Source organism: Phlebotomus papatasi, chromosome 1 (genome assembly GCF_024763615.1).
Source record: "Phlebotomus papatasi isolate M1 chromosome 1, Ppap_2.1, whole genome shotgun sequence".
Taxonomy (NCBI): Eukaryota; Metazoa; Arthropoda; class Insecta; order Diptera; family Psychodidae; genus Phlebotomus; species Phlebotomus papatasi.
The window spans coordinates 54,942,297-54,969,362 of record NC_077222.1 but is presented as its reverse complement, the minus strand read 5'-3'; the positions used below and the strand labels follow the sequence as shown (position 1 = coordinate 54,969,362).

The 27,066-nt window shown below is 31.4% G+C and overlaps 1 protein-coding gene across 4 annotated transcripts in view; it reads left to right on the top strand.

The window, feature by feature from the left end:
* LOC129807068 (uncharacterized) overlaps window positions 1-27,066 on the top strand; it is a 62,204-nt gene that overhangs the window by 25,362 nt on the left and 9,776 nt on the right. For all 4 annotated transcript variants that reach the window (XM_055856105.1, XM_055856096.1, XM_055856087.1 and 1 more), the window contains exon 4: window positions 11,741-11,911. In XM_055856105.1, the coding sequence (XP_055712080.1) occupies window positions 11,741-11,911 (171 nt within the window). The remainder of the gene's footprint in view (window positions 1-11,740; window positions 11,912-27,066) is intronic.

The following is a 27,066-nucleotide window of genomic DNA, read 5'->3' as shown; positions in this document are numbered from 1 at the left end:
TCGTCTACTAAAGGAGTTTAAAATTTTCATTATATTTGCCAAAACGGTATTTAATGTTAAGTAGTCAATGAAATTGTAGTTTTTTATTATTAGCAAATTTCACTGGTTCATTTATTGATTTATTCAAACTGTCATAAAAAAAAGACACAAAAGACAGGTTCGTTGTAATTGCTGGTGATCGACCCCCATTTCAATGATAATTTCGTGATTATCATTTTGCTTTTCCTCTTAAAAAAAATAAACATGCTATTTTCATTGATAAAACATCTAATTTAAAGGGGGAAATTTACAAAAGTCTTCCATCACGTTCATTTCCCTGCCTTTTTCTGTCTGTGTTTTTTTTCTGCGCACATGAAATGGATCACATGAGAAAAAGAGCGATGAAGGAATCAAAATTAATTCCACACGAGTGAATCACACTGGTGTGTGTTAAAAGGTTTTAGTCACATTTTCGATCCATTCAATTTGCTCTAATTTTTTCTGTCGATATCTCGGTACTTTTTCTGCAATCGTGAGCTTTAGCAAAGTAAATCCTCGCATTGTCTGTGATATTATGTTATGAATAATAACTCTGTTTTATCACTGTGGTACAGTGATGGTGAATAAAATTCATAACGGATTAACAGTGGAAAGTTGGAATGAAAATGCAATAAAAGCGATTCTTCGAAACGATTTTTCTGTAATATTTTGTTAGAGATTGGCAAATAACATTAAGATGCCAGTGGACGCAAAAAAAAATTACAATTTTCTGTTTTAATTAAATTAACTCATTTTCGTAAAAAAAGTAATAACAAAAATTTATTAATCTTTAGTAAATTTCCTTAAATAAGTGATTTGAAAATTTATGTATCTTTACAATAAACAAAATCTGCAATGTTGCATTTTTCCACTCTGTTCTTTTTTACAATTATGAGTATGTTTAAGATTGTAATTCATAGATATTTTATGTTAACAAAGTATTTTTTTAAATAACTGAAAAATAAATATTTATAATCGAAAAGTAATATTTTAAAGAAAGATTTACCTTTCAAAAAAAAAGTTTTTTTTAGTTTATGCTCTTCAGAAAACTGTTTTTAATAATCTTGAACCAGACTACAATTTTTAAATAAAAGAAGCTCTGGAGGGTCAACCCTGAAGGTCAGACCGTTACTCAAAAAGAAAACGATTTTATAGATATTCCTCTCTTTTTACGAATTATCTTTTGCATAATGTGTTCCATTAAAGGACTCTACACATTGAGAACAATTTTTATATAAAAAAAAATATTGTTTTTTGAAAGAATTGTCTGTATAGGGTAAAGTGATATACACTCAGAAAAGAGCTCTGTGGAAACCGCTCTTAAATTAGCTCTTGAAACAAGAACGGGCATTTATTTCTTGGGTTAAAGACTATTTTACTTGAAACAAAGCGTGTATTTGAGAATTATGCTTTGGCTCAAGAACTCACAGTCTTTGAATTTACAAAAATGCCAAAAATAAACTCTGAGCGTACTTTAACTCTTTCGTCTCCTTTGGGACTCTGGGTACCCATGAAAAAAATAATTTTTTTAGACTATTTAGAATCGATAAAATTCCGATTCTTGTGGATGATTACAAACTATAAGGATGTCCAAATCTAGGATATTTTTTGCAGGATCCCAATTAACTCCTGAGCTAAGATATTCTTGGTCAAATATCGTGAATTTTCGATTTTCTGCTTCCTTGCACATATTGTGACTTTTTTCATATTTCTAGACCCGAATAAGGAAAAACCTCTCGGGGCCAATAAGTATGATAACTAACAATTACAAATTACATAAATTCGAAAAACAATTTTTTCATAAATTTTCAAAAAACTTGTTCAAAGTTGATGGGTACTCTCGTCCCCAAAAATATAGAGGTCAAATGTAAGGTTATCCCGCCAATGCCCGCCATTTGCTTTTTGACACCAACCTTGTAAGAAAATTCAAGCGGGAGCGAAATTTTTGTCAATATGGCCGATAATTTTGACATTTGGCAGCGAAAAAGATTGCTTTCGGGGAAGTTTTTCCTATTCTTCCAGATTTTGGTGAATTCTGATTGTCCAGGAAGTGTTTTTTTGGCTCTTGAGAAAGCTTAATGTGTCTGCAATAACATCCTGTTGAGAGAAATGTGTGTTAAAGTGTTATTCTGTGAAATATTTTGAGGAATCTGTTGGCAAGCAGGAGCTGGGTGTCCTTTTTAGCACTTCCTGGACATCCCACAAGATACTGGTCAATAATTCTTCTTGTTTTAGTGATCAACATTGTAAAGGAGTCATTTGACACGCAAAAATAATTCACAAAATTGATATTATTGGCTTTTGGAAAATTGAAGTTTGTCCAAGTTTCTATCTTTTGCATTCTTTAGGGGACGAGAGTTCCCATGAGTTTTCCAATTTCCCAGAGGCGGAGAAAATTCTTTCTCTACAAAAGTATCATATTTGACCACTAAGACTTACAATAAAGTGAGTTTTACTGAAAATCGTTCGCTGGATATGTTGTGGTCCGGAAAGAGTTAAGTACTGAGCGTGTCTTGAAGCAAAGCATAATGAGCTTTGATACTAGTATCAAATTTTCTCTGCTGTGTCGCAACAAAATTGACGTAGACTCACAATTAAAAAACACAATTTAATTTCAGTTTTTTTTTTAATGAACAATCACCGTATACACTTTAGAATTCGAAATTTATGACATTCCATAATTTTCTTCTAAATTCTGAGAGAAATTTATCAATTTTTGTGTGATTGAAGACTCACATTTGGGAAGATATTTTACCGTCCGACCATCGCCGAGTGAGACGTCCGACATGTTTACAATTTTTTTATACAGGAACCACCTCAGAAATATTTTTTAAATATTTCACTATTATAAGTTTTCAAACTAAAAAATCACTGTTGCACAACACTCCAGATACTCGAGTTAGCTTGTGAGCCAGAATGTTTTATTTTTCAGAAAAATCTGTTTCTATTTTCTTTTAAGCATATTTGATCTAATTTTCACATAATCCTTGTCGGCACTGCATTTTTTTGAACCACAAGACACTTGACTAATTGTAGAGGCATCTCCCCACAATTTTCACTTTAATTTCATTGAAAAAACTCGCGAAAACAACACAACTTTGCGAATTAATTGCACTGTGAATTATTTTGTCTGCCATTTGACAGCACCGGGAAGCCACTGAAAATTTTCTAGAGAGACGGTACTCTCTCTCTCCCTCAAGACACGGCAGCTCTTAGTTAATCTGTTTTAGAAAACAGCTCTTGATTTAAAGCACGACATGTTTAGGTTGATTCGGCTCTTAAAATATTCTTACAGACAAGAGCTGTATTTTTGCAAATCCCATACAAAGTTAGAACTGCCTTTTTCTGAGTGTAATTTGGAATTAGTGTTACAAGTTGGACAATTCGCCGGTACAAGTTGGACATGGCTTTTTTCTTGATAAATACAGTACAAAATTTGTTTTTAAGCACAAGGAACCAAGTTATAAAACTAAAGCATTAAAAATATACAAATAAAAATGAAGTACTCAATTTATCAAGACAAAAAATCCTGTCCAAATTGTACCATTGTCCAACTTGTACCACTGTCCAACTTGTACCACTTTACCCTACTACTGCAAGAGAAAATCTCAAAATTTCGGCCGAGAGATAATTTTTAACGAAAATTGCATTTAATGTGTAGAGACATTAATCTACAATGTAACACATCTTGGATAAAGCAATTGGTAAAAAGCAACAAATAATTTCCAAAAACAAAAATTATGGTTTGACAATCCGATCTTCAGTGTCGCTCCTTCCAACGTTTCGGTTATGCGCTAATTTTATAAGATCAAACCCTTTATCCCGTATCCAATGCACGGTGTAAGGTAAAAAAGACTTTAAATGTATTTCTTGACCGATTTCACGACCGGATTCAAACGGGTAATGAATCCATTATGAACTGATAATTTTTTCTTGCCCAAAATTTGATTGTCCCTTTTATGTGATTTAAAATTTTCTCTAAATTGTTTTGTCAACTGATAAAAATAATAAAACATTAACTAATGGAAAAAACTTTGTAATTGCTATAACTCAATGCTTATCATATGAATTTTACCGGTAAAATTTATAAATTGTTAATTTAGACAAATAATGCAAAACTACTTTTGAGGCATAGCATCTAAATTACGAGTTCGAGCATTTCGCTAAGCTGTGACTTTTTGCCACCCCTTTTAATTTGTTATTAAATTTTTTGAGTTAAGAAAATCGATATTCAATAACTATTTTAGTACTATAACAGAATCTAATTCTGAAGAGAATAAGCTTTTATTCGTTTCATTCGACCATTACTATTTTTGTGTCTATTTCCTACAGAATTGACAAAATCGTAAAAATCAAAAGTGATGAAAACACGCTTTTCAAAGTTCGATATGCTCTCGAACAAGTCTGTTCGGCGTTCCTTTCTTTTCCTCTTTGTATCTTCAAAAATATTTTGAATTGATTTCTGAAATTTTTGTTGTAAATTATTTTAAAGCTTACATACATCTATCGATTTAAGATATTAACAGATTTTTTTCTACTTGTAATTTAGGTAAATCCCTTAAAAATTATTTTAAATCAGTAAACAAAAAAAATGTTATTGTAGAGAAGAAAATTTAAGAGATGTTCGAATTTGTTAAAACTGATTGTTGGAATTTTAAACTACTTTGTTTATTCGAAAATCGAAATATGAAAGCGATCGCGTTTATGTATATTTCAGCAAAGTTGAAACGATTCTAACCGTCTACGTCAAATTCTAACTTACCAACTTCACAGTGTCTGGTCTGAAAACTGAATTCCCAAATTAATTTTCATCTTACCACAAGTTTTTAAAGTAAAAAAGTTATACTAAATTTAGAAATTGAAATGAAGTGGTGCGATTAGGAATTTAGTGATTAACGCAATTAGATAGAGTTTAGTGATTTACGTACCCAAATATTTTGACTTCCTCAAAATAACTAATCTTTAGATTTTAGCTTAATTTAGAACCTGTTTTAAATTCGATTTTTTTAAAAAGACTGTATCATTGAGTGAATTTTCGATTTATCTGGATCACTAATAAACATTTTTTTTTAAATTTATTTTGATGTACCGGACTTTATTGCCATTTTTGTACGTTGTTCAGTTTACAATTATTTATTCGGTTTACATTAAGTATGGGAAATATGTTCTTTCAGATGATTCAATCCTTTGCACTGGGTGGGATTCGACCTTTCAACTGTGATAGTCGAGCCAAGAGTCGAACGCTCTTACCAATTGTATCACGGACCCCTTAAACCAGAGGTGTGCAAGAACCGTTTGAAACCGAAAAAACGTCAAAAGAAACTTGTACGTCAGTGGTCAAAACGCTACTTGAACAAACTTATTTTGACGTTTATTCGGTTTCAACGGTTCTTGCACACCTCTGCCTTAAACAAATAATAATATTGTAATAATAGATAATACATATAAAAATAGTTCTGTGTTATTAGGAAAAAATCTGTTATCCCATTTGGAATTGTCGGAATTGTGGAAAATTCCCATTTGGAACAGGTTCTGAATTAGGCTATTCTACCCTGTGTAAATCCAAAATTTTTTTCCATAGGAATGATAAGGCATATAAAAAAAAACAACTTGAAATAGACAAAATAATTTGTCGTGATTAGGAAGATGTGACAAAAAATAGTATTGTAAAGAAGATTCGTTGATATTTTATCATCATTTTTTATGTGTATAACCGAAGGAGACGCCCGATAATAACGTATATGACACACACGAGGAAAAAACATTGAAAATGTTGTGAATTTTGCGACAGAGCGGTTAAACCCAATCTATTACAAACCAAATGTCCAATGATTATTTTTTCGTGTACATTTGATAACGCAATCTTTGCAGCAACATAAAAAAGTGATAAGATGAAAAAATGGGGAAAAATAGGAAAAATAAATAAATATTTTGGAGATATATTTGGTGTCAATTTATCATTGATGAAATTTACTTCCCTGATAAGAAAAAAAAGAGTAATTATTTGTTCACGCAAAGTCTAATCACTACAAAAAAGAAACATCCATATTTTTCTTTTACTCTTTGCATTTCTTTTTGTTGGCTATACAATTTTCCTTATTGCACAGTAACATATAATTTTATTGAATAGGTTCTTTTAACCAACATTTGACTGTTGTGTCGTGTTGGAGTGTGGGTGAATGTAAAATATAATAAAAAAAAATGGGAAGTCTTAAATGGATGAAGTAGCACAGTGTTGTTAAATAAAGTAATTTGCAGACACAAATTATTGTGTAATTAAAGTGTTGGACACATAGATGAGTTTTTTTTTTATTTTGAGGAGGAGATCGTGTACTGTTGATCATTTGGGTGTAAACTTTTGCAATGGGGAAGAAGATTTGCTTGTATCGAAGCAGAGAGGGAGAAAAGTGTGGATTTTTCCATTCAGTTACAATTAATCACAATCAGTTGTATTTTCACTGAGTTTTCCTTCATGTTTCTTTCTACATGTCTGCTTTTGATATTGTATAGATATAACGAGAGAGCGATATAAAAGCATTAAATTCTATATTATTAACGATTACACGATGGAAATAATTTTTCCAACAAAGTGTCTGTACCTATGGGCAATTTTTTTTTACTTTGCTTCCTCGCCAGTTTAGCAAAAAAAAAAAAAAGAATTTCACTTTTACTCACTGAAATGGCAAATATTAATTTTCTTGCCTAACAGACTTTTCTCTGCTTCAATTGTCACATGGTGCACGAGGAAATTCGTATTTTTTTTTGCACCGCAACTTGAGAAGGATGATAAAAAGTCATTGACTTACGCTTTCAGCAAAAGAAAGTTTCAATAGAGACGCATTTGCGTTTTAAGATAGTATTTTTCTTTTTGTATTTTAAATTGTGATTCAATTTTCAAATGACCATCATATAAAAGTGAGAGGATCTTTTCTTTTGTTCAATCAAAAAGTATAGCTGCAATTATATGGAATGATTGGACATAATAATCCGAATTTTGTATATTCATTTTTTTTTCTATTTGGCAAATTGGCGATATTTGAATCTTGAGCACTTTCCGTTTTATTTCCCATCGTAATAGTCAATCGATCGGTCGATTTGATTGTGATTGATTGGTAGAATTAAAAGTTGATCGTGATACTCTGTTTGCTGTTCTTTTGAAATGGGTCTTAAAACCGACAACATTCCCCAAATTTCAGTCATTTGATCTATACACTCTTTGTTTCCCTTATCTATTCGACAAGTAGCATTAATTTAATTGCATCACTTTCTCAATAATGAATATTGAAGAAGACCATTAAATGTTTTAGAAATTTGCTTTTCATTGAGTTTTCTTTTTCCAAAAGAAGATATGAAGATAATTTTATAGCGTATTATCTCTATTCGAGAAATATTGAATTTTTTTTGTTGTTTTTAAACGATGTCGAAACTGTGGAAAGGGAACTGTGAAATCATGATTTCCATACTCTGAAACAAAAAGGATTAGCAACTATTGAAAGTTTCTCAAAAGCATATTCATTTATATAAAATTAATAAAAAAGTTTTTGTAAAATCGAAAAGGAGCATGCTTTTGACAAACCTGTCTAAATTGTAAAGTTATTCTTCCTTATTATTTAGGGTGAATGGTGGAAAGCGAGACACTTAAGAAAAAGTTCAATTTCAAATGCATTTTTAAGCCGAATAAATATATATTTTTTCATTTTCTTTACATCATGAGAATGTTTGTGAAATATTCTAACAGAATCTTAACAGTTTTTAATAGATATTTCAGCCAATTAATTGGAATATTCTATCAAATTAAAAAACAACACATTTTGAAAAGATGGACAAAATTTTGAAAAGCTGGACAAAATTTTTGGAAAGCTGAACATATTGATATTAATGACAAAATATCATACGAAATATGTAGAAAATTAAATGTTGAGGGTTTTCTGTGTATACTTGCAAAATGGATGGTAATGCTAATCCCTCAGTTCAGGAGCCCTAATTACCAAGAACTTCCTGGTGGTCCAACCAAAAAGAGGTTCTGTAAATTTCACAGACGCCTTGCGCTGTCCAGCAGTTACAGCTTTAAATCAAATGAAACTTTTTAGCAGATTTGGACACTTAATCCGCCCAGGTCCTTTTCCATTTCCTTTGGGAGTTCTGTAGAGGCTCCTCTTTGTCGTTCTCCAGATGTTTTTTGCGATATTTACTATCCATTCTGTCTGAAAAAGTGGTCTTCGGAATCTGGAAATCTTTGCAGCCTTTTCCAGGAGATTTTCTCCTTATCAGCTGCTAACTACTGTTGCAACTATTTCTCTGGATACTTGAGGATCTTAGTCTTCCTTGTGAACATGATTTCACTGCACAAAACCACCAAATTCATTCACAAAATCAACGTGTCCAAGATTTCATAAAACTTGTTTTGAAAGTAACACGAAATTAAATCACTTTTCTCTCCTTTTTAACTTCAAATCATCACAAATATTTTTTATTAACCTTTTATATGGATGTATGACCTTCGATTTTCACTGCGGACTTTATAATATTTCACAAATTATGCCGAAAAATCAAATAAATACTTTGATACTTTCCTAGCAACTTCCGCATAAGAAACAGAGAAAATGACAACTACCTTGTCAAGGTTATGAATTTCACGCATGCAGTTCATTTTTTAAATTCTTATTGCAAGTCACCCTTTGAGTGTTTAATAACGACTTTTGCAGTTTTAGCTTCTCAAATAATCACAATAATAGGTTTAATAATCTTTTTATCGATAATTGAGATATTTAATTGATTTATTATCAAGTTTTTAGGGAGGTGTCTCTCATTCCACACTGCTGTGTCTCCCTTTCCAAACTGTCTCGCTTTAGGCAAATTACCCTATTTCTTACTTTTTTCAATTTTATGGTATTGTTATTTTATCTAGAAGTAAAATCTATAGAAAATTGAAAATTAATCAAATTGTTTTCAAATATTGGATTGACTCAAATTTGGGTTATTATATCAGCATATTTCAAATATTTACATAAAACCATATTGTCCTTGGATCCAAAGACAATGATTCAACTCTAAATTGTACCGTTCCCTTTCCTAATCACAGAAATTTTTGATTGCATTTCTTAGCATTTGTTTAATTTTAGGTTAATACACTTTCATAAGTGTGATGAATTTTCGGAAATAAGAGATAGTTTGAAATATGTTCGTAGTGTATCAATAAAGTTCACAGACTGGTGCTTAAAAACGGTTTTTATACCTATAAAGTCTTAAATATGCTCATGCTCAGGTTGATCCTCGAGAATATTTAGCCTGTAAACATTGGCGGTATAGGATCCACTTAATGGAATTTAATGCAAATAGGGGTAGATAGTTTGAGGTCAAGGCTTAGTCATGCCACGTAGCTTAATTGCTCTAATTCTAAATTAACGACATTTTTAAAGAATATTTTTATTTAATTTTCTTTTATAAGGCTTTTAATCTAATAAATTTTGAAGAGTAAATACGGGCTTCAAAAGACCTAAGGCTTAAACGTATGATTTAATTTTTCTGATTCCTTATCAGTTATGATTTTATAGAAAATTTTGACCTAAGATTGGAATAGGAGCAAATGGTCTATTAGATTCTGAAAAAAATAAAATTAGTTACTATTTAGGATATCAAGACCTTCAAAAATTGGGCTAAAGCCCTAGTGTGAAGACCGCTTAACAAAAAGTGCTTGTTGTTTAGAAAATTTGAGACCTTCGAGAAGGGGTTAAACCCTTATTCTGAATTCTAAAAGTGAAGCATTTTATTCTTCATCTACATATCACATTTTATGATTTATAACTTTCAATAAACTCACATAGCCTATTCCTTTTAAACATTTTGCAAAAAAACGCTTTCACAAACAACATCCAATGGGCTTTCGTGTAAATCACAAACCTGCTCTTATACGATCGTCAGAACTAAGTCTTATGGCCTAGACAGACTTACCGCTTAAGCCGAGAAACGGCTTAGTAAAAACCTGTTGGGAATGTAGTCTAATCCTTATTCATTCATTCATTCATTCATTTTCAACCGCTTATCCCTATTTGGGGTCGCGGGCCCATGACATCCAAATTAGCAGCCCACGCTTGTCGATCCTTCGCCACTTCAGGAAGATGTTCGGGTTCGATCCCAAGGCGTTCCAAGGCAAGATTCTGAATTTGATTCAGGTCTGCTTCGAGATCGACGCCTTCTCACAATGGCTTGCATAGCTTTTCTGGGGAATCATTATTCTAATACTTTCTAGTGTACACTTTGGTTGACGTGGAATAAGGTCTGTGGCAGTTTTTTTTCCAGTTTCTCAAAAAAACTTGAGATCAACTTATTGCTTCATTGCAACATTTTTGGACGGAAAAAAACAAACGAGCAGTAAAAATTCAAAATGGGCATAAAAAAATTCAAAATGGGTAGTAAAAAATTAAAAATGAGCAGTAAAATATCTAATTATGATCAGTAAAAAAATTAAATCTTTACAAAAATGGGTCTAATTTATATATTTAACATTTAAAATTGTTGCAGATAGAATGAAAAGCCCTTTATTTTCCCTTTGCCAAAATTTAGACGATAATATCACTGTTTCAATTTTTTTGTTACTGCTCATTTTACAATGCTTTTTGGACGCGATGCTAGTACAGATACTTGAATGGGCGATGACAACGGCAACCAAACTAAGATATAAAACCATGTCCTTCGAACTGAAGATGGAGGAAGTAGAATCAGATGTATATTTAGATCAGTCGCACTCATTCCTGTCTTTCGATAACGGTACCTGTCTGGGAAATTTACTGACACATGTCGCTCCTTATAATCCATTTATTTTCGAAAAATAAAGATTTTCTTTGTTGGTTTCCATTTTTAGTAAACAGTAGAAAATTTTGAATATGTAACATTTTAAACTCAATATTTTGTCCAAATTATATTCGATGAAAGTGCAAATTTAAACCTATTTTCTCCCCTATTAGTTTTCCAGTCAAAGAAATCATGTTTATGGTTTTTAATTGCAAATGTACATCATCAAGTGAAAGAGTGAAAGATTAAAAATATCGCAATTATGATGTTTAAACTTTATTGTCTTAAAAATATATATATTAATTTGTGTTTTCTTCTTCATTTTCTTGGGTTCACTAATAAAAATATTAGATAATTAGAAGGAAAACACATATATATATATATATAATATATATATATATATATATATATATATATATATATATATAAGGAATGATTTTTATATGAGTTCCAAACAGTGGGTGAATAATTTATTCATTACTTTCCGCCCCAATTGTAAATCTATATTTGTTAGTTGGCGCGGCGGCAAGAGTAAAAGAGAAAGAGAGAGAAAATATTATAAAAAAAGATTATTGTTATTATATTTAGTATGGAAAGAAAAAAAATTATAATATTTGAAAATAATTAGTGAGAGAGAAGGAAAAGATTGAGTAGAAAAAAAAATTGAAAATTTACCCAATGTGTTAATGTGTGATGTTGATGATGAGGAAAGGAAAGATAGAAAGAAATAAATGTCTGATGAATTTAATATACTCACGATTTTATCTTTTGATCAATTTTCCAAATGCGTGACTAAACATTTAATTGCATGTGCGTAAATTGGAATTCTTTTTAGGCTAAATTCTCTTCTTGATTTTTTATTACAAAATTCAATTGTTTGTTAATGAGTTCAGATGATTTTAAAAAGCAACTTTTTTTTCTCTGTTCATAGCCCGGTGAGTCAGGATTTGTCCTTCTGGGGGATGCTCCTCTTGAAACATCAACAGATCCGGATGATTCATGGACCATGGGTCCTCCTTCACCTTGTGATGTGGATTTTTCCAATGACAACGTTATCATCAATGGAAAATCCAGTTTGAGACATAAACCAGGCGATAATAAGGTAAGATTGAAAAGATTTTTTTTCTACAGCTTTTGAAAATCTGAAATTTTCCTCACAATTATCACAATGTGCACTTTCAATGCGATATGAAGATAATAATCTCATTAAACGATATTTGTGTGATATTTGTTGAGTGAAGTGAAGCGGAAAATATTGAATTAATAGATATATATTTCATTCAATTGCGTTCAATTAATATAGTAATTAATTTTTTTTGCGAATTCATGAATCATTGCTATTTTACACTATTGCAAAAAAATGGTATTTTTATTTTAATAGCATAAATATATTTGATCTTTATAATTCACTAATCTTACTTAGCATTGAGTAATTTTGAGTAATGCACATTTTATTGTCTTCTCAACATGCAAAGGGCGGTTACTTTTTATTGGAAACTTCCACTAAAATCATATTTCAAATTTCTGAAATGTAATTTTAAATTTATGATTTTTTTCACAAGCTATGGACATGCTCAGAAACATAAATCTTTTAAAAATCCTTGCATAATGCTTTATTTAAAAAAGAAATCATCTACAAAAGTATTTAGAACAAAACAGTAATTTTAATTTATTTCTGATTTTAATTAATAAAAATTGAAATACAGAGAAAATTATTAAAAACCGTGAAAAATCATTCTTTTAAACATTTTTTTCCCTTCTAAAGTTGATGGAGTATTATACCGTGAGTTTTTGATGTCTGAAACAAACTCAAAGATCAGGGAAAATTCAGTAATTTGCATTTTACAACAATTAAGTCTCATCAATTTTTCGGCGAATATTGCATAAAACAAAAGTCAGTAGGGGGTGGTAGGGCTACTTTGAGCTGTGAGACTAGATTGTTATACGACTTTTTCGGCTATTTCTAAATGAAGCTGGTCTTTATAATTATTTTATTTAGATCCACAATTATTTTGTCTATCTAAATTACATCATGTTAAAACTCAGTTTCCATTAGAAGTATGCGAAAAAATCGTATAACAATCTATCCCCACAGCTCCAAAATAGCCCCACCTCCCCATATCTTTTTTCTAATGGTTAGAAAATGTTAACATGACGTGCTCAGAACTGAATCTTGATTCTAAAAGGGTGTCTCGACAAAGGTAATTTCCAATGTATTTGCACTAAATATTCTTGATGTTCGAAAGAATTGGCATTGTATAAATGAGCAGTAAAAAGTTAAAATTGAGCAGTAACAAAAAATTTTGAAAGTGATATTATCGTCGAAATTTTGGCAAAGGGAAAATAAAGGGCTTTTCATTCTAACTGCAACAATTTTAAATGTTAAATATATAAATTAGAACCAATTTTTGTAAAGATTTAAGCTTTTTACTGACCGTAATTAGATATTTTACTGCACGTTTTTAATTTTTTTACTGCCCATTTTGAATTTTTTACTGCTCGTTTGTTTTTAGCCGAAAGAATTCAAACAGAATTTAAAATTTTTCCAAGTTTTATAGTGACTAATTTTTTCCTGTGTTTTTTGAAAAAATGTGACTCCGCAATATATATTAAAAACAAAACTCTTTCTTGTAGTTTTTAAAACATGGGTGCGATAAGTCTTATTTATTGAAAAACATAAGAAAAATTTAGTCATTATAAAGCTTGGGACCGTGTTTGCACGGTCCCAAGCCCTTGGCACTTTCCCCTTATGCTCATAATACTCTTGCTCCGTTTTTGATACCACACATAATCATTGAATATGATATTTCACAAATTTTCTCAACAATATGCGAAAATTTAGTTTAATAATTCGAAATTTATTTTCATGTGCCTTTTATACAAGACACTATTTGAGAATCAAACTCCCTTTGTGAATGGGATGAACATACTTTTCTTTGGTTTTAGAAACCCATCTTCGAATGACTTCTCTTTTGGGGAAATTCGAATGGTGAGCGCTCGGATAATCGAATTCAAGTGCCAGTCAGACATTTTAGTTTACGCAGAATTATGATGCAACCAATTCTATTTTCCAGATAAGATTTTTAGAACGCCATAAATCGACAACATTTAATCAGTGATGTTGTTTTGTACACAATCTTGGATACGTTTAGAAAAATATAGCTTAACACCCAACGCACAATAACATTTGTTTTGTAAACATGTTTTTGACATTTCAATAAGAGTGAATGAAACCGAAATCTAATTATCTCGCTCTCTCTCTCAAAGGAAATTTTGGAAACATGTTTACAAACAAAAGTTATTGTGCGTTGGGCATAATGCCCAGCGCACAATAACTTTTAATTATAAACATGTTTTCAAAATTTCCTATAAGAGTGAGCGAGATGACTAGATGTAGATCTCACTCATTCTCATTGAAATGTAAATAATATGTTTACAAAACAAAAGTTATTGTGCGTTGGACATAACTTTTCGTAGTACAAGTGATGTGTAAATTTTCAAAATAATATTAATATTCAAGTGTTAAATTATATTTATTATAACTTAATATATTTCCAAGTATTTATTAATCCTCTTTGTCATTTTTTTTAAAATTTTCTATTATACACATATGCGTTTGCGAATATATAACAAAACCTCTTTGCCTCTTATTGCTTTCACAATAAAGTACTAATTTTTTTCTCCATCTAAAATAGAGTTCAATCTCAATTGGGCCATGTGTAAGTCAATCATGTCCAATTTTTTTTTTTTGATTGAATATAATCTTCTCAGTACATTAGCATAATGTACTTGTTACCTATATATACAAAACATAACCGATGTGAATCCAATTTTGACCGTGTCACTGCCTGAAAAAATCTTTCTCGTTCGTGAATTGAATTAATCAATAAATATTTTATATTGGTATGATAATTAATCGAGTTCTTAGCGGTACTTTCGCTGATTCCAAATAAATTCACACTCACCATGAATTCTTTCTTTCATTATCTCTCTCTCTTCCACCTTCTTTATGTGAAAAGAGGTATTCCGATATTTTTTTTTTACAAACTCTTTTTAACCTCTTATATGGAATATCTCTTTTGCATTTTCAGTAAATATTTTTCTTTTGCTTTTTTTATATTCCCATCTTTCTTGGCATTCTTTCGAAAAATGCAGAGTTATAAAAAAAAAGAATCTTTCCATTTGATTTTTTTTACCGCTCTTCACTCTGTGAGAGCAAGAAAAATTCTTCAAAATCCATTCCGGTATGAAAGATGAAGAGAAAAAAAAAACATTGATATAGAAAAAATTCACGATTTTATTCAATGATGAAATAAGTTGTTGAGGAAGAAATCACGCTGGTGGAAAAGTACATTTCAATTGACAGCTTTCCCATCGTGAAAATTAATGTTGTCTGCAAAAGTTTAATGTGTGGGCACGAAGGACAGGAGGGAATTGCGAAAGATATCAATTGGTGACCCATTTAGAAATTGTTGTTTGTCTTTTTTCGTCATTCGAAATAGACTTTTGTTGCCATTTGTATAATTTATTTTGATCTCGCAACATGAGTAGCAAAATGCAACAAATATAAGTTTTTCTCGTTGTCACTTTGCTGTGTTTTTTTTTTATTTCTTTTGATAAAAAGAAACACTCATTTAATGAGACATTGCAAGACTGAGGAAGAAAATTGATTGAACACGAACAGAGGGTGAAAACAAATTGTTGAAAGAAAATATATACTGCAATAGTGTGTACGAAAAGTTACATAAAAATAATTGAGAAATGTCAATGGGAAGCAATTTCTACTATTTTTCTTGCATGAAATACCATTTTATACTCTTTTTTTTTTAACCGTCTATTTCTATAAAAGATAAGATTACTAATGGTTATATTTGAATGTTTAATTTTTTGGAAAAGAGTGTTTTCACTCAATATAAAAGACATTTGAATTGCAGAAGAAAAAAAAAGTCATAACACAATTTAATTATAATAAGAAAGTCAGACAGAGATAGATCAACATTACGTTCATGTGAGAGACATAAGAAAATAATTGAAGATGTTGAAGAAAATATCGTAAAATGCACCGTTTCGTGCAATTATAATAATTCTACGTGAGTTTTCTCATTTCCAGCACTTTGCTCTTGTTTTCACCGTCCCAAAACACGTTACAATGTGTTAGAGATGGTAAAAAGGTGTAATTTTAGGTATATGTCTCTTTTGGAAATTCAAATAAATATAGTATTTTGAGAAGCTCCATGTTCGACTTAATTTCAGTATCGCATTGAAAAATATCTCGCAAAATTCACTTTTTTTTTACCTCTTTTTCTCAAGTTGCGAAAGGCAACAAGTATAAGAATTCAGAGTGTGAAAGATCATTCAAAAGAGAAAAGAGAAAGAAATTGCTATAATCTCTGCTGTTGAACTTTACAACACATACAAAATAATCTCAAGTTTCATTTAGGAATTTCAGGTGAACCAATAAAGAGAAATAATTTACACTTCAGAATGAGAACAAACGTGTACTCTTGAAATACAAAAAGTAGTGTGAAATGTCAAAATATTATATACTCGTATAAGGTTTTTTTTTGGGGTATATTTAGAAAAAAAAATAAAATTGGGAAATGTTCCAGAATAGAGCAGGTTTTAATTGCTTTTCTACTTTTGTTGTACAGTTATTGACATATTTTAACGTCTATCACCATTTTATGTCTCCAATCTTTCTCAATAATGTTCTTCTTCATGGAGTTTTTCTTTCTGTGATTTAGCACATACACAAAATATTGAAGGTAAAATGAGAGATAAATTAACGAGATGGAAACTAATTATAGTGTTATTTTTTTTTAATTAAACAAATCAAATGTGCAAAGAGAAGCTCAATAAGGGAAATTATTTGATATTCATTCAATTTGAAGTACCTTCAATTTTTTAAATCAAGACATTAAAAAAATGTTAGTGATTCTTAGGATATCATTAAAAACAATCATAAAAGTTGGCTTATGCCCTAGACACATTTACAACTTAAGCCGAGAGCCGGCTTAACATAATTATAATCAAAATAATGATCATATGAAGGCAGGACACGAAGGACCCTTCCGGAAGTGTCAGTGAGTTGACAATTGTCCTCCACTGACGCTTCCAGAGGGGACACTCAATTCAATTTTCAATTTTGAAGTTTATTTCGTGCCTAAAGGATACAATGTTTCCTAAGTATAAGGCTATATATAACTTACAAAAGTTTATTTATTTTTTGTTTTTGTGACGTGAGTTGCAACCGATCCTAGCCTAACAGAATGACGACGTTCAAAAAAATTCATTGAGTAATTTCTTAATTTCTTTAACAGTTTGGTTTTTTAAATTTGATTTTACTGTTTGTGGTAAATTATTATAATTTTTTATGGCATTAAATGTGATAGATTTTGTTCCATATTTTGTTGTTTTAGGACGTATGTTTATTATATCACCTTGCTGTCTTCTTTCCTGTGTATTAATTTCTAATTGACTTTGTGTGTGAATTAATTTATTTTTTATTTTGTGTATGTGTAAGATTTGCTGTACCGTAATAATTTGTCTTATTGGAAGTACCTTTGTCTCTTTGTATAAAGTCTCAGTTTTTGTGTACTTATTATAGTTGAATAGAAGCCGTACTCACTATGGCGTTGTTATCTCGTAATCTCCGTAATCTGTTATCTTGTTATAATTTTTCATTTATAAAATACATTACGAGAACATAACGAGATAACGATATTACAATAGCCGTACTCACTATGGCGCTGTTATCTCGTAATATCCTTATTTCGTTATCTCGTTATGTTCTCGTAATGTATTTTATAAATGAAAAATTATAACAAGATAACAGATTACGGAGATTACGAGATAACAACGCCATAGTGAGTACGGCTAGAATTTTTACAATTTTATTTTGTGTTCTTTTAAGTTTGTTTAGGAATTTTTTGTTTGCGTTGCCCCAGATCATAGATCCGTAGCTCAATATTGACTCACACAGTGAGTAATATATCGTTTTTCTAATTTCTCTAGGTAAGTTTCTATACTTGTTTCTTGCTATACTCCCCATAAGAGCCGACATTTTCTTGATAACTAATTTAATGTGACTTTCAAAATTTAACTTTTCATCTAACGTAACACCCAAATACTTAAAATTTTCTACATGTTCAATACTTTCATTTTTGTACTCTAGTTTGATATTAATATTTTTCCTCCCGAAATACATATATTTAGTCTTTCGTTCATTTATAGTAATTTTGTTTGCATCTGCCCATAGACTGAGCTTATTTAAGTCATTTTGTGAGTTTTCAATGATATTTTCTTTATTTTTGCCTACATTTAAGATGCAAATGTCATCGGCATAAATGAACAGCCTTCCATTGATTCCAATTTCCTCAATATCATTTATAAAAAGAGTGAATAACATTGGCCCTAACCGACTACCCTGTGGCACGCTCGCCTTGCAGACAATTTCATCCGACCGTAGTTCTCCATACTGCACCCTCTGCTTCCTTTCCTTCAGATAATCACTCATCCAATCCAACGTTACACCCACGAATCCATATCCATGCAGCTTCCTTAGAAGGATTTCGTGGTCTACTGAATCAAAAGCCTTACGAATATCAACGAAGATTGTAAGAGCTTCCATGCCCCCGTCTCTAGCAGATTGTAAATCACTAACCAGATCATGCAGGGCTGCAGTCGTGGATGAGTTCGGCCGGAATCCATATTGATGCTTGGAAAGTATGCTGTGTACCTCGAGGTGATGTCGGAGTTGATCTGCTACCACTGCTTCCAGTATTTTTGCTATTACAGAGATCACGTTGATGGGTCTATAGTTAGACCAATCGTTTTCATTACCCCCCTTATATATAGGTGTTATGACGGAGGTTTTCAGCATTTGAGGCACTCTTCCCGTGGTTAGGCTGTCATTGATAATCACACATATGTTTCTTGATAGGTGCTCACTACATCTTTTAATAAGTGAAGTATTAATCCCATCAGGGCCAACCGATTGTGTATTTTTTAGGTTTTTTATAATTTTTTTCACTTCACTTTCTTCAATTGTTTGAAATCTGAATACGTTGTAGGCAGGAGTCACATATTTTAGCAAAGAATTATTAAAAGATTTTATTAGATTATATCCCATGTTGGCAAAGTATTCATTTACATTATTTAGGATTTCAATTTTATTCAAATTAGTTTTCGCATGGTCTATTAGTTTAATAGAATTTCTAGTTTTATTTTTATTTTTTAGCAATTCATTTAAGGTTGCCCAAGACTTTTTAATATTTTTTTTATTTTTTTCAAATTTATTATTATAATATTTAGCTTTACATTTTTGTCCATATAATTTCACTTCTTTTTTCCAATACTCATATTCAAGTTTTAACGCAAAATTTTGCTTGTCTTTTTTCCACTTGCCGTACCACACTTGTTTTCTTAATATTAACTCTTTATACCTTGCATCAATCCATGTGTTATTAGAATTATCCTTGCGTTCAATCACTTTTGTATTTTTAAATTGCACATTCTGAACATAATTTATAAATTCCGTAGTTTTCCCTTCAATTTCAACTTCACTTGTTTTTATTGGATATTTTTTAAAATTATTAACGATTTTATTGAAATTAATAATTTTACTGTGATAAATTTTTCTACTTTCCTCCTTACACAAGACGTTCTTTTTTCCAAAGGTTCCCAAAATCACCAAGTGATCGGACATGTCCATTTCGATGTATAGAAGGTCGAGCTTTAAGTTTAATTCATTCGTATATATATGATCGAGCAGTGCATTGTTTTGAGTCCTAGTTGCTGGACCACCATTACACAAGACAAATCCTTTTCTCATTAGTGTGTTGGAAACTTCATCGGTAGCACTTTTTATTTTCTTATCACTTGAATTTAAATCTATATTAAAATCACCAACAATTAGCGTTTTTTTAGAATTCAGTTTATCACACTCATTTTTTAATATTTTTTGAAATAATTCAATTTGACGTCTGCTGTACCCTGGAGGTCTGTAGACTGATATTATGTTCCATTTTTCATGTTCTCGTTCAACCTCCACTGTTAACACACTTGTTTTCTCATCGCAAAAGATTGAAATTAACTTACTAAGACTTTTATGCATAAGTACTGAGGATCCACCCCCTGTTCGATTGTTTCTCCCTGCGTTGTAAAAATCATAGTCCTGTATTTTAACATATTTTTCATCAAGCACTTTCACCCACGATTCCGCAATTATTATTATGTCTATATTTATTTCACCAATTCTTGTAAGAGATTCAATTTCATCTGCTTTATTTTTCATACTTCTTGCATTAAGATACACGAAATTCCATGCATCTTTTTCTAACACTATTTCATTTATTGCCTTATTTGTTTCGATGTTTGGTGACTCGTGTCACCAAACAGACAGAGATGGTGGCAGACTCGTGTCCTGTCTTCTTATTATCTTCACGATTCTTAAAGTACAGTAGACTCTCACTCAATCGACTCTTTTTCAATCGGGCGAAAAATTTTGTTGACAATTTTCACGTTTAATTATGAAGGTAATTTGCTCAAATTCACTGTAGTTCTTCCTATTTTATCGTGATTCTTTATAATTGGGCGCTTTTTGTGGAATTTACAAAGGCTTTGACGCCCAAATCACCGATAAACCGGATGACATTTCGCCCCAAATGCTCATTTGAGAGAGAGTCTACTGTACTTCTTTTACTTATTTCATTTCCATCAGTTTTTGACTAATCCGTCTCTCGGCTTAACCTTTTAAGTAAGAGAGGGTCAAAAATTAAGGCTCATAAAAAATAATTTTTTCTGACTTAGAGCATAACATAACTTTACCGTTAAAGAGAAAAAGATTGTTTTGGGACACCGGTGTTCTAATAGTCCTTAAAGTGTTAAGTCGACAAACGTCTTAATTAGTGAGAAACTTATGGTAATTTAGTTTAATCAATATTTTGATTATAATTACTTTAAGCCGTCTCTCAGCTTAAGTCGTGGATGAATCTAGGGCATTAGAGTTACATTAATTGTTATAGGAATAGGAGAGAACGAAGCAATTTACAATATATCTTTTATCTTAAAGACTGTACCGTAGATGCGGGAACTTTGACCTCCGGGGGTGACTTGGCTATCTTTCTGTTTGAAAAGTTTATTTCAAAAATAAATATTGACAGTATTGTAAAACGAATCGGTTCCATGGCTAATGTCCCTGCCATTATTATAATTTTCCCAATGACTGATGAGTACACAAAGTGCATTGTTCCTATGGTTAGCCACCTCGGTGAGAGGTTGAAGGACGTGCATCTTTAACCCGAACAAATACCTGGAGATTTGCATAAAATATTCTATATTCCTACAACCTTGAAGTTTACGATTACGTACAAACATTAGAAAAATTAATTTTAATTAGTCGGGAAAATTTATTTTATCTATGGATCGCCGGCGACCCGATCTTTTTTAAAGGGTTAAAGCAGAGAGCGATCATGTCTGCCGACTTCCGATGGTATAATGTTCTCAGTAGAGAGTCAGATACGAAAACGTTAACACACCCTTATACCGGCTTGAGATTGTAGGTTTAGCCCAGTTCCCGAAAGCCTCAAAAATCTAAATAATTTTGTTAATTTTTCAAAATCTAATGGATAATTTTTCCTTAATATCCAATCCAAAACAACAATTTCCTCTAAAATCTTGCTATGGCTAAGCCTCAGGTCTAAAGCCAGTGTTACCAAGTAGGGGAGGGCCTGTATGTTTAAGACGCGGGTAATTTGAAACACAGTGTATTATTCTTCAATTATTTTAATGGGAGTAGAGCAGAATGTTCTGTTTTTGTTTTATCTTCTTTTATTGAGATTTTGTGAATTCGAAAAATTCGAACATGTTCTTGTATGTCTGGCATACAACCTGAGAAAGAGCTTTTCCACCGTTTTGCTCTAGAGATTGGACTCCAACGCTAAGACGGAGGTGGTTACAGAAAACTACAAAACATCTTATCAAATCGAAACTGTACTTCTAAAGAATTGTTGATAAACAAATTTATCTCTCTATCTATCTATCTAAATGATCTAAATGTGTCTACACTAGTGAATAGATTGAACATACTAAAAGTGCTATATAAAACTTCAGGATAATTTTCTTCAGGAGTTTTGGGAGTAAAGCCTAAAAGTCAAAACATAATACAGTGCCTCAAACATTCCGGCTCTCCTGTTTTCTTGTCGGACCACTACCAATAATTTGCATTTCGAAAATATCAATTTGAAATGTATAATGACATTTCAGTTAGAAATTTAACGTATAATTATGTAATAGATTTCATAGTTTTACTGCAAGTGGGACAATCGTTACGCCAAAGTACGACAAAAATTCTCATTTTACGCATTAATTGATGACTAAAATCTTTAGCACTGAATATCCTATTTATAAGCTGAGTCATAAAAGATTAACAAACAATTATGATGCAGTTTATGAGTAAATACCGATTATTATTACATATTTATCGATTTCTCAGTGCATGAATGACAAATAAAGAATTACCATAAAGCAAGAAAATAATTGTAATTATTAGTTTTTCAATGAACTTTGGCCGAGATGCCTATATAAGAACACTGACTTTTCTCTTGTGCAAATAATTTGAAGGAGCCTCTTCTATAGACATGCTAAAGCAATTTGTAAGAATTGGATTGAGTGAAATAATGATTTCCTTAGTTTCTTAGTCCAAAAAATCAATGGGACGTAATTATTTATTGTACCGTTAGAGCTATTAAAAGTACTCGAAGAAAGAAAATACTTAAGATGTCTTTGTTGTCAATTATTTTCACATAACGAGACAATATTTCTATAAGAATATATTTCCAAATAAAAATCTATCTTGAAGTTGTGTAAAGCACTTGTGAGTAACTGTTGATGGTTTCATCAGCTAAATTTCGGGTTTTTTTTTCTTCGAGTCTTTAAATGAATAGACCCAAAAAAGTTTAACAATGAAGAAAGTCAATAGCAAAAAAGTAAAATATTGTGACTACAGGAAAGAAGACAAAAAAGGAAGCAAAGGTGAACAAAGTCTTTTCATCAGACTCATGGAAATTGGAGGCGGTGAATGATGTTAGATATAATAATGTAATAGGGGAGAAAAACAAATTGTAAATTTCTTCATCTTCAGTCACAGTGACTAATTATCAATTTTATTAATTGTTGATCAAGAAAAAAAGGAAGGAAAACATATGTAATGTTTAATTTTTGCTGCTTGACTCTGTTTAAGAGGTATATAAAAAAAATGACTTTTGTCAATTTAGAAAAGAGTTGCAGGGCAGACAAAAAGAAACAGAAGCAATAATTACCATCGACTGTGAAAATGAAAGTGAAGCAATTGAAAGTCGTGTTTAATTATTGCTATATATGTGTACATGTTGGTTGGAACGCAAATAATCTCTTTTCATCTCTCGATATTGCAGACACTTTGTTGAGGAAAATTATTGTAACCGCAGAATGAATTGTTTCTTTTTCTTTTCATGGAGAAAAAAGCCATAGATGCGAAAAAGAAATAAGACATGTGTGAATGATGGAATTTAAACTTGTCATCGATAATTGCCGTGCTTGGGTATAGTATTTTTTCGCGTGAATTTATTGCTCAGAAAAATTCACAGTAAACTTTTTATCATCTGCTCTCTACTTTACAAGGTGAATCAGTTCAGATGTCGTAAAATAAGAAATAAATAATTGTAGGCTTGTAAATTATACAAATTATATTACCTTGTTGAGCTGGAAAAAAGCTTCCTAAGTCCAGGTATATAACTAAAATTTCGCGTATTTCCTTGCTTTTTCTTTCCCCAATTAGGGGAAATGCTTCTAATTTTGTCCAGTTTCTTATTTTGGACACTTTGAAGATAACATTGGACACTAAAAATAAATTGATTAAAATGATGGATTTTTATTCCAATATTTGATGAATAATGAATTCTATCTAAATATTTGTTCTTTTTGGAATATTTTAACACTAAATACGTTAAAATTTGAATATGATTTGAGTTGAAATTGCTTTGTTGAAAATTCAGTGTGAGCAATTGCTTACGAGAAATATGACAGAACTTCGTGGCTTACTTCAGTCTTATTTAGTTTTGGTGAAGTACTAACAAAGTTTGTTCGCTGTTTTTGAGTGATATTATTGAATATTCATTGAATATTGTGTTGATTCACGTTACTGATGATTTGTACATTTGACCTGAAGTGAGATTTGCCTTGTGAATTATATTTTTCGTGTGAAAAATGGGAAATTTTTTAAGACATTCACCAGTGAGGTGATGATTCTTATTTTGGACAGGTGTTTTTCTCACGAAATTTCGTGAAGTTTTAGCTTTTGTGATGACTAGGTTGGACAAATGCCTGGAGAAATGAAGGAGCATCATCTCTACGAAAGAGATGCAGTGAGAAATGCCTTGAAAGGCTCCCGGAAAGGGCAGGGAATGAGCGAATCCGCACGTACTTGGAGTACCGAAGTCAACTCACTTTAATGAATGATATGGAAAGTTTCTGGGCTTCTTGTGACATTCCACGTTTCCCTTACATGACCAGGAAGAGGACTTGGTAAGATTGGTTCATAAAATGAAGAACAATGGGCATCCTGTTGAGGCGGATTATCTGTCCAAATTTACAGACAAGTTGTAAAAATTAATAACCAAGTTGTCCAAAATAAGAGTCAAATTCACCTCTACATATCAATTCATTTTTAAACGTATTAAAACTAATTTTAGTAAAAATAAGATGATAAATAGCTTGCCAAGTTTCTAAACAATCCTTCTGAAAAGAGAGTAACAAGAAAAGTCAATTAGTATTGAAAATATGGCACTTCAAACTTAGGATATCGATGCTTATATGCAGACTGTCCAAAATTATAAGCACTTCCCCTATAGTGCGGGTTGTCATATTTTGAAATTATGAAATATATCCTAAAATGCTGCATATACATATTTAGGACAAGTTTGTTAAAATTAATTCAGTAATACAAATGCACCCTTTTAGTGTGTTTAACCAGATATTAACGACTATATGACTAACTTGTTTTCGCCAGTTATGGATAGCAATTAACATAAAAGCCATCTTCGTGGCGTAAACCTATTTAGGTTTTTTTTTTAAATATCATCAATCAAATAAAACTAATATAATTGTCAATCAGATTAATAATTTGTGATATACCTATTTGCATTATCATGGGGTGTATTCTCTAACACTATGACAATGTCCTATGACAAACTTACATCTATGTATTTAGTAAATTTGGGATACTCTGCAAAGGTATGATTTAGATAAATCACTAGCACTCTCATAAAGATTCTTGCAATGGTCATTCAATGCTCACATGTCCAAAAAGACGTCTTTTTTCTGAGTTCTACAACGACAATTTATCATATGACATTGCTAAATTGTTTTAAGTATTCGCATTCAAAAGTCCAGCTAAACAGGGACAGCAGAGCGTCCAATGCTTTGCGAAATGCTTGAATTCGTGACTTAGATGTTATACCTCAAAACTACTTTCCGTTTACTACATTTAGGGGATACTGGGGCAAAAAGTCACAAATCGAAAAATTCAAAATTCAATATTTTCCAAGGTAAAAAAGATAGCGGCTCAATTTTTTTTCTATAGATAGCCTCCATAGACCTTCTTCGATGTCGTAAGTTTCTTAGAATTCGAACAAGGAATTTAGAAAATAAAAAATATCGAAATTTTTAACCCTATTTTTGAAATATTTTCCTTGCAGAAGATAGCAATTATTACCTTCTTATTTTCCATAAATGATGCACTGGTGAATATTTTCTAAATAATTTGGATTTTTTAAATACGAATCTGCTATCTATTTTAGAATTTCACAAAAGTTCTTTTCTCCAGAAATCCTTTTATTAAAAATGGCCACTAGGGGTAAAAAGTAACAAAAGGTATAGAGCAAAAAGTAACAAAAAAGCGAAGCAATTTCTGATGTCTCACGGCGGAAGATTGGTAAAACGAAGTATTTTGTGTTTTTTTTTTCTAAAACAGCTTGAAAGACGCTTTTCTCGTTTTCTCACATTTCTCGCAGAGAACGGTTTTTTACAAAGGTGTAGATAAATAAATTTTCTATGAAAATATGTCCTCTAGGTATTTTTTCAAATTTACGGAAGTCTGTAATGAAGCGAATCAAAATATGATAATACCCCATGTCTGGTAGTATTTGCCCCAGCATTTTTGAGAATGATCACAAAATTACCTTTTAGAAATTAGCTCGATAAACGTATTGCCTTACAAAATAGAAGAAAATTACTTTCACAAAGTTGTAGAGCAGTAAATTTCCTATATAAGACTGCACTAATTAGAAATTATTGAAGCGCTCGAAGAGCTTGTAAAAAAAATAAAATATCCGTTTTGTGACTTTTTGCCCCTGTCTCCCCTACCGTTTACCGATTCACAAGTGATTTGAGCCGACTCATAAATTACTCAAAAAGTCACTCAAAATATCTTGGAGTTTCGGATAAAAATAAGTTATCGGTTTATAATCGATTCATAATCGATTAGAACCGATTCAATTTAATCAGAAATTCTAAGACCTTTTCAATAAGCCCTAGCATAACTCCAAGCGGTTGAGAAATTCGTTCTATACACCCTATTATAACCTCTGACCTTGAAAAATCCTTATAAGGAAAGGTTCAATGGTATTTTCGTATATGGACGTAAAGTTCACCTAGACAACCTCTAAAAATCAAATTAAAAAAATCGCACAACGCGTTTTCGAGCAATCCCAAAAAACTTAGGTTTGGAGGGGAAGGGGAGGGGCGGTGGAAAACAAAAGGCCATGTTGTTAATAGTCTTAAGAGTCTTAAGCAGTCTTCAGACTAGAGGTTTAGCCCAGTTCCCGAAAGTCTCAAAATCCAAAATAGCAACCAATTTTATTGCTTTTTCAAAATTTAATAGATAATTTGTCTTTAATAATCCAATCTTAAGTTATTTTTTTCCAAAAAGCTTGATTATTAACAAATAGAGCAGTTAAGCTATGGCTAAGTCTCAGGTCTGAAGCCTGTTTTAGAGGGGATTGGTTTCCTGAACGTGCTAAGTCGCTATCACCTCTAGAGCTGTCGACGGCCGGAAGAATCAGACGGCCAGACGAACAGACAGCGTGATATCATTCCTTAGAAATTGTCTGAAACGCAAAGATATGTTGAAAAGGAACTCGTCCCCGAGAGTGGAAGGTACTTAGTAATTTGGGGGGGGGGGGGGGTTAAATCAATAATAATCATAATAATCATCTTTTC